This window comes from Cydia pomonella, chromosome 17, assembly GCF_033807575.1.
Source record: "Cydia pomonella isolate Wapato2018A chromosome 17, ilCydPomo1, whole genome shotgun sequence".
In the NCBI taxonomy this organism is placed as follows: Eukaryota; Metazoa; Arthropoda; class Insecta; order Lepidoptera; family Tortricidae; genus Cydia; species Cydia pomonella.
In genome coordinates, this window is record NC_084719.1 from 3,523,041 (window position 1) to 3,532,351 (window position 9,311).

General features: G+C 36.4%; 1 protein-coding gene across 1 annotated transcript; it reads left to right on the forward strand.

Moving 5' to 3' along the window:
• Positions 1 to 477: 477 nt before the first annotated feature.
• LOC133527009 (cytochrome P450 6k1-like) lies at positions 478 to 8,910 on the forward strand. Its single transcript, XM_061863894.1, has 10 exons — positions 478 to 713; positions 1,553 to 1,723; positions 2,736 to 2,936; positions 3,642 to 3,794; positions 4,654 to 4,838; positions 5,272 to 5,420; positions 5,990 to 6,108; positions 6,534 to 6,639; positions 6,961 to 7,209; positions 8,548 to 8,910. The coding sequence occupies exons 2-10, from the start codon at positions 1,565 to 1,567 to the stop codon at positions 8,718 to 8,720; spliced, it is 1,494 nt and encodes a 497-aa protein (XP_061719878.1). The 5' UTR covers positions 478 to 713; positions 1,553 to 1,564; the 3' UTR covers positions 8,721 to 8,910.
• The last annotated feature ends 401 nt before the right edge of the window (positions 8,911 to 9,311 follow it).

The following is a 9,311-nucleotide window of genomic DNA, read 5'->3' on the forward strand; positions in this document are numbered from 1 at the left end:
GAAGACGTTTTGCAATAACTCGTTTTTGAGTTAACGGCTTAACCGATCGTATTGCAGTATTCATTGAAAATAGTTTTTTTTTCACATTTTTTTTATATTTTATGGACCCATGGACAAAAAATATGTGTCCCATATTTTTTCCTTACGAAGCGATTAAGTAGCGTAGAGCCCTATTTTTTTTTTTAGATCTATTCAACGACAACACACAACATAAAATAAAACGAAATAATACTTTTTTTTGTTGGCGATAGGAACCCCGAAAAAACATTTTGTACTTTTTATTTTACCATTTTGTCGCCATGATTGATTCATGTATTCATACCAAATTGCAGCTTTCTGGCACTAACGATCACGGAGCACTGCCGCAGATAGATATTACGAAACCAAGTGTTCCTAGTTGACTACGGAACCCTAAACAAAAATAACAAAGGTTATCAAGTTCTGATACTTTTTATAAATACGATCTCGGCGCGTTTGGTCCAGTTACTCCAACACAAGTGTAGCAGTGGTTAGGTGAACCGAAATTCCCTGTTGTAATATTTATTAGAACTATTTAATTATTTATCTTATCAGACTATAAGCAATAGAAACGGCTGGAATGTAAAGAGAATTGGTCATTTATTGTAGTTGTGTTTAAAATGGTGGATGATAAAGTTGTAATATAAAAGTTTATTACCTAAGTGGCGTATTTTGAGATTATTAATATCTAGCAGGTAAGTGTTTAATCTACTGCTATTATAATATGTAATTGGGTTTTTTTTGCGACCTTTTCTGGGTAGACCATATTTATTTCTTCTTTAATCAATGTTTCAATATCTCTCTGGAAGAATCCGTTAACCATTCAGTACCCCTAGTGTAAATAAATTCGATTTCGAAACGTGATGTACGCGTTTGCGTTTAGTCTCATTTTGTATTGGATTTAGAAAGAGCGCGCCAAGCGGGACGTTTTGGAAACTCGAAATCCTATACAAAATGAGACTTAACGCAAACGCGTTCGTCACGTTATGATGTCGATCAAATATACACTAGGGGTACAGGTGGCAGCGCCTCCGGTCGAATGGTAAGGAAAATTAAGGCACGGCCATTTAAAAAAAAAACACGCGCACTTAAAACACAATCCTTTTTTAGATACAAGTGAAATATAATTTTAATAAAATACTTCGATGAAAAATCTTTTCAAACTCATAAATCGATTAGACATAAATAATTATGCTTTTGAAAACTTTTTGAACGTCAACAACACCTAAGGCGCCGTATCAAAGTCAAAGTAACCTTCACACTTTCAAGTTAGGTTTAAATTAGCTCGCTCCCGCCCGTGACCTTGGCGTGTAAGTGTTGTTTTATTTATGAGAAAAAACATTCAACGGGTTAACGACGACTCTCTATTTTTAAGGGAACAAGTTGGTTTTTTTAAATTATTAAACAAAATGAGAGAAAATGAATTGTCGTGAGATGCATTATGGGTTTAAATAAATGTAGTGCCATTTTTAAATGTTTTATAACTTAATCTGATATCATACTTTAATCTGTTTATTAATTTATAACTTTTCAGATTTCCAGCACGATGTTGGTAACATTACTGGTGGTTGTGTTTGCCAGTCTGCTGGCTACGCTGTACATTCAGCACCGCAAGAACAGTCGCTTCTGGGCTGATCGCGGTGTGCCGCACTCCCCCCCACACCCCCTGCTGGGTAACTTCGACTGCTTCTTCAAACAGAATGTGGTGAGTAAAACATAATTAATATAGGCTATTTTATTTAAGGTTTTACGTTACACTTTGTTTAATTTGGATTATAATAAATTAAAATGGTATTTTTACTCGTAATTACAAGCTTTTTCGATTCTTATGGGAGAAAAAACGTGTATATGTACCATATCAGAGCACCAAAGTGTTGATACACTCTGACCCGCTTCAAGATGAAGGTGTTCCAGCTGCGATCATGCTATTACATCCTCTTCAGCTCGTATGTTGGCAGAGCAAGACTATATCGACAGTGCGAACTTCTGGCCGAAGTGTGTTGTATTTCGGCAGTTTTGGGGTTAATGCTGAATCTAATAGTGGAATAAGAGAGGAAACAGAAAACCGTAATAATATTCTGCATTATCCACCACATCCGCTCCAGGGTAACATTGACCAAGAGAATTTCTTCAGACTGATAGCTTTCAGCTGTGATCACGATATTCGTACACTTCAGCTCGTTTGCTAGGCGTATGACGTGCAACTGCTGGGTAACCATTCGCAGCGCGAACTTCTGGCGTAAGTTTCTAACCCAAGATCCACCCACCAAGAATACCTGCCACAAGCTATCGGTGTTCCAGATGCGATCACGCATTTGAGCCTGGTCGTCGCTGATCAGGTCTTCTGGTTGATGGGTGTAATTTGGCAATCCCGGGGGAACCTACGGAATCCTACAGCGGATCAGTCTGGTAGCGTCACATAATAACTGTTCTGGAATCACGCGATCATTTTAAAAAATAAACGAATCCGTGAAAGAGATTTGGGTACACGTTATTTAAGCTTTTTGGTCAATGTTTTTAGGTACTATGTCTTTAAACGCTGGTCTGTGTCATGTCATAAAAAATAGGGAATAAACAATAGCTTTATATAGTTGTTTAATAAAAAGGATGCAGTGAAATTGATTAAAGTGAATTAATTGATTGATTGTTATTACATTACCTAGGGTTGTGCGCCCTGGTGCCGAGAAATATACTTAAAAGATGATATTCTTTTTCAGGGTATATGGATGCGTGATCTGCACGAAAAGTTCCAAGCTCCATTAATTGGAATCTGGGTATTCCGGCAGCCAGTCCTGGTGGTTGCTGATCCTGAGGTTGCGAAGCGTATCCTGGTCTCAGACAGCGAACTCTTCCGGAACAGATATTTGGCGTCCGGAAAGTCGGATCCTGTTGGGGGGCTTAATATTTTCACCATTAAAGTAAGAGTTATTGATGCATTTAGAAAATACACGCCAGGTTAGGTAGTTGTCCTAATTTGGCAAAAATTGCATGAGCATTGAAGAAAGAGATTTATTGTATTTTTTTATTACTTATTTCTATGATGCTAGTGAGTAGTTATTATAATCCCAAAAATGGATGAGTATAGCTTTTTATTCTTCTGTTATGGGTTTATGGGTACTGACAAAACTTGCTTGCCAGTAGTTGCATTTATACTATTACAAGGTATGGGAGAGTTAACTGTAGTGGCAACTTATGAAACAAATGTAAACCCACCGCCGTCAGTACATAGTTGTTGGTTAACGGCTCGTGCCAATATTGATAGTCGAGCAAGTGAATTCTAAAATTGAACCACGAGTGTAGCGAGTGGTTTGAAGAGTGGAACCTTGAGCGTTGCGAGGGTTCCAAGGCACGAGGGTTAAACAATTTTTTCCACCGAGTGAAGCACAAAAATTTTCACCACAACAACGCGAGGCATATTCAAACTGTAAAATCAACGTTATTAAATATTTGGCATTGAAAATCATCATTTAAAAGTCAATCCTACCAGCTAACATAAAGAAACCACTCAAAATTTGCATCAAATTACTTTGCCACACATGTGGATAAAATGCAAATTTCTGACCAGTTTTTCAACAATCAAGACTCTTTACCAGCTGGTGTGAAGAATACTTTTTTTTTTCTAGGACCCAACATGGAGTAACATTAGGCGGCGTATAACATACATCTTCACAGGAGCCAAGCTGAAGGCGATGCATGGTCTCCTGTCATCTAAATCTAAGGCGACCGTGGACCGAATACTGCAAGATAAGGCCAATAACAAGACGACAGAGATTAGAGTAAGTATGGAATACTACAAATATTTTACTGAAATCCTGATAGGGCATTGTCTGATAAGATGATCGAGTAACAAGTAAAATTAATAAGTTTTAAGCTTTCACGTTTTCAACACATATCGGATCAATATATATTAATCTATAGCCAATTCATTTTGTTGCCTTAATTTTAACGCAATGTTTTAACGCAAGCTACATTGGTTGTTGTCGTGGCAGCACATTATCCGCGAACATGAAGTACGTCGAAATGTCGGAAATAAAGGTAACAAAGTGAATGTTCAATAAAGTTATGTTTTTTAAATTAGTACGAATCTACGTTTAATGACGTTAGTCCTTGCAACATAAATAAAAGGCTTGAAGCAACACATCATTCCTATAGCAACAAAGATGTATTAAAATATCTTCCACTTGTTGTGTCACCAGCCATTTGAGACAAATATGTCTTAGTTTAATTTTCTGATGTCTACGGCTCCAACTTTGAGTGCGAATGACATCGAAATGCCTCGTTTTGGACACGAGATAATGTGTACTGCTCATTTCAAATGGCGATATCGTTTATTTAATGAGGTTAATAAGGGGTAATTGTTTACTAAAGTAATCTTATATGTGGTTAAACGAAGTTGGCACTAAAGTTCAAGCCCTGCTGATGTTTGTGAGGCGCAACACTACGCCATTCCTTTGTTCATGTCTAATAAGCACGATTATCCGATGTTATTCATTGTTACAAATTATTTAGACTCGGCTCGCTCACTACAAGCTACAAGTATACCATAAACGTTATCGCATATCTTGGGCTACTTTATTTTTCACCAACTATTCTATGCTAGTTCTAATTCGTCATAAATTATTGTTCCTCTTACAGACTCTTTTCGCTGACTACACCACCGACATCATCGGAACATCCCTCTTCGGCATGCAGAACGATGCCGTCGGTACTGGTGACAGTCCTCTCCGTGCTGTTACTCGGGATTTCATGAAATTCGACTGGTTCCGTGGGCTGTCCTTTTACAGCATCTTCTTCTGGCCTGCTCTTGTTGATATTTTTAGGTAATATCTTACTATATAGCTGGACATTACTTGCTGCTGCATTGCTGTACAATCCAAAATTTGGGCGGTTTGGGCCCTTCGAAACCAAAGTTTGGATTGCATTTGGTGCACAGAGATTTCATAAATATTAAAGCAAAGGATATTTTATCTCCCAGAAATTATAATAATTTGGACATAACTGGGAAAAATATATTCTCCAATAATTGTGGTAGTACTAAAGCAAGGTGAAGTTTTCTTTAATTTTTTTTTTACAATGAATGAGGTGTAGTAAATTTATGTTTAGTTTATTTTATTTTATTAGTGAGTTTTGGTTGTCAGGTTGTCACCTAGCGACATAATTTACGCCTGCTTATTATATTTAACCACCACTGCGTGACACTTTAGGTCAGACCTTATTTTATTTTTTTTGTAACAAAAAATCTTCTGTTTTCAGGTTCTCGTTTTTCCCAAGAAAAAGTGTGGATTTCTTTAGAAAGAGTGTAAATACGATAATTGAACACAGAACAACCAACAATCTTGAAAACAATGATCTTCTTGACGCTCTAGTTAAGATGAAGAAAGACAAACTTGACGATGGGCAAGGTAACATTATCATTTTAAAGTGTAAGGTTGAAGTCAACGCTATGTTTACACTTTTGCGCCTTACTCCTTTGTGATAAGGCGTACACTTTAAACATATCTTTGACGTCGACTGTACCTATTCATATTGAAAATACAGATGATATTAATATAAGTTCCTTAATACTTTGATCGGTCACTTTCATCAGTTCACAAATTATAAATTTAAATATTTCCTAATTTAATACGATTTTGTAGTAGTTTACAGTTTTATTTGGCTAGAAATTTAAATATATAAATGACGTTTCAGCCTGCTGCTGCTGTTGCAGTCAATCAGGAAGATTAAAAGTCTAGGGGGGAGGCCTTTTGCCCAGCAGTGGCACATTTTTAGGGTCGTTAAAAAAAATGTTTTAACATTCTGACACCCATGACTGCCAAAAATAATGAATCTTAATGAACAAGAACTTGTAGAAAACTGTCAATGATACTAACAAGCAAGAATAAAAAGGATAATGACGACTATATTGAAAATGATTGTGATGATGATAGTAATGATAATGTTGATGATGACTATATGAGTGCATTCGTTTCAGAGTTTAGCGATGACCTGCTAGCCGCCCAAGCTACTGTCATGCTGCAAGGGGGATTTGACACTACTGCAGTGGGCCTCACATTTGTGGTGTATGAGCTGGCACATAATCCCAAGATACAGGTAATGAAATACTTAATAACCCGAAAATTTATTCATAATTAGTAAAAAGATAAAGATTATCTTCCTTACTATAATGAATAATCTAATATTATGTACGCGAAAGTAACTTCGTCTGACATCTATCTCTCTGTCTAAACCGCTAAACCGATTGAGATTAAATTTGTTATAGAGCTAGTTTGAGGTCCAGGGAAGGATATCGCATAGTTTTTATCGATCACCATCATCATTTCACGCATACCAAGTCTCAAGCAAAAGCGGGTACTGATATAATACAATAATCTTACGAAGGTCATATATATGCCTAACTAATGTGTCATTCGAAAACACACTCAATTAACTAATTCTAGCGTTACGAATTCCAAGTTCGAAACTTTCAATCGAATTTTTCATCGGCTTACTCTAAATATTAAACTTTTTATTTTCAGGAAAAGCTTTACAAGGAATTAATTGAGGCAAAAAAGAGTAAAGGTGGCGCTGACCTTAATTTTAGTGATTTGGAGAAACTGACCTACCTGAACTCTGTTAGTAAAGGTACTGTAAAAAAATGATTTACAATTAGTATTAATAAATTGATGATGAAACAGACGAATATGAAATGTTAGTTACGGAACTTATGGAACCTGAAAACGTTTCTTAGATTTATACATTTCTGTTATACTCCCTACTGGTATTTTAGATTTTTGATTATTTATTGTATTAATTTTTTCCTTTTAATATCACGTGCTCTTTTGATCCTAACACGTGGTTTAAAGTTTCCAAGTTATATGAGATTAGATATTTGTTTAGCCAAGGAATGTTTGGCCTGATAATCAATGTTGAAGAAATTATATGTAAATATTTTGTTTTCTACAGAGGGCTTAAGAAAATACCCTCCAATGGGCTGGCTGGACCGCATCTCTTCAGTCGACTACAAGATCAACGACACCCTCACCCTCCCTGCGAACACCCCAGTTTACATCAACGCTATGGGCATGCATCACGACCCTCAGTTCTTCCCTGAACCTCACAAGTTCGACCCTGATAGATTCTTGCCCGAGAATCAGCAGAATTTCGTCCCTTTTTCATTTGTGCCTTTTGGAGAAGGACCTAGAATGTGTATAGGTATATTTTTTTTACATTATTTATAATTGTACCATTCGAATTACTGCTGCACCAGCATTAATGATGCGCGACATTACTGTTGACCGCATTGCTACTGCAAATGTAATAAATCCAGGCAGGAATATCGCTTTTGATATTTGCAGCAGCAATACAGTCTCTAAGACTGAAGATTTTGCTTTAGGTATACGCATCAAATGATTAAACGATGCGAATCTATGGAAATAACAAATCGCCTCAAACTTTTCGTTCACTTATTTTTATGTAAATTTTCCGTTGTTTTTCTATACCAAATAAAATCAGAAAAGAATTAAAAGCTATGATGGATCTGGTTAAATAAAAAAAAAACAATACGTTTATTTTGATTTGCTGGCCAAGAGATAAAATGGTTTAAATAATAACCAACGAACTTCAATAAAATTTAAATTAATACTGCTCTACTTAAACATAAAGAAGACGTAGGTAAGCCTAAATTTCATGCCATATGATCTCTCAAAGATTTCCTAGTACAATTAACAATTAAAAGAATACAATATAAAATAACTTGTAAAAGTTCAATTTTAGACGAAACGGTTGAAATTAAGTTTTTGGTTTCGCATTGTGTACGTATTCTATTTTGAGTGTCTCGATGGTTATTATTTTTATTGACATCATCATCATCATTATCATCATTCGATGCTTATTAATTGATATCAACAAATTCTAGCTGCGCGAGTTTTTCGAACTACATATGCGCACTTTGTCGTGTTTAACAACCTGAACATTTTACACACTATAGATCGTATCATTCACGACGACGTGTGCATTGACTTGTAATGTCGTGTTATTAAAGGTTAGATTTGACAAATTTGCGCGTCATCGTGATGACACGAACTGTAGGGATATTACTCGGTAGAGATACCTACAACTCTGTCAAGATTTGGTTTTTCAACTTATTAAATATTCTTATGTCTTTCCCGTCACGGAACAATGACGTTCTGGATAATTGGGAGGCGTGCGTGAAGCCTAAGATAACACGTAGAGGCCCTTTTGATACTTGAATGAATTGTAAGGGTTACACCGAGCCGAGACTATTGGGAGTTAATGTAATCTAAATTGAACCAGCAGGGCTAAGATGGTCGGCTGTCTATCATTTGTCACCCTACCTGTCACGCTCTAACAAATACGTAAGTGCGAACGTGACGCATGATATGACAAGTGACAAACACACGACCATGATACCGCTGCAGGCTATTGGGTGAAAACGATGGACTAAATACTGGGCTATAGGATAAAATATTCGTATTATTAGATATCATATAAGCTCCTAAAACCATTTTAGGTCTTCGTTATATTTTCCAGGTAAACGTTTCGCGCAGATGACAATGCGCTACCTGCTATCAGAACTGGTCCTGAGCGTGCAGTTCAGACCTCTACCCGGCTCGCCGAAGCCAAGCGAAGTGAACTACGAGACCAAATTCGCCTTCCTCATGCCGGAGCATCCTCTTTCTGTCGAGTTTATACCGAGGAACTAAGAAACCGGCCTGACTTGCAAGAATATTAAATATCATTTTCAAGCATGGACTCGACTTTTAAAACTTCCACGAACGCTTTAACTGATAAAATCTACCAGACTTGCTTATAAAATGTTTTCATGAAAATATTAGCCAAAAATCTGACATTGTAAAATTATCTGGGTGTTACAAATGAGTCCAATATGTCATATTACAGATTTTAAATATGGAATATCCGAATACTTCACTATTACCCGTACTTATGTGAACATCCGAATTTCACCTTGAGGGTAAATCAAGTTTTTCTTGGCACTCGTTACAATGGCTCAATTTGCCTGGGTCACTCTTTATATCCTATTTTTATGCTATTTGTATACATGGTATGTCCATTGCGGTAGTTATTTAGCTCTTTCCATAATGGACTATATATCTATCAAGCTTTTTATTAGTACGTGGTGCGTTAGTTCTTAAGTGTTAAACTATTGTTCCCTGGCTGATGGGACAGAATATCTACATGACATAGTTAATTCAATTCAATTCAAATATACTTTACAGTACATATGGGGCTACTTTATAGCACTAGTGCGAGAAGTAGCATATTATGTTACTGTG

Excerpts from the sequence above, each read along its gene's own strand:
- LOC133527009 (XM_061863894.1), top strand. The coding sequence starts at position 1,565 with ATGTTGGTAACATTACTGGTGGTTGTGTTTGCCAGTCTGCTGGCTACG. Across the intron at positions 2,937-3,641 it reads TTAATATTTTCACCATTAAA|GACCCAACATGGAGTAACAT; the intron begins GTAAGAGTTATT and ends TTTTTTTTCTAG. Across the intron at positions 5,421-5,989 it reads CAAACTTGACGATGGGCAAG|AGTTTAGCGATGACCTGCTA; the intron begins GTAACATTATCA and ends CATTCGTTTCAG.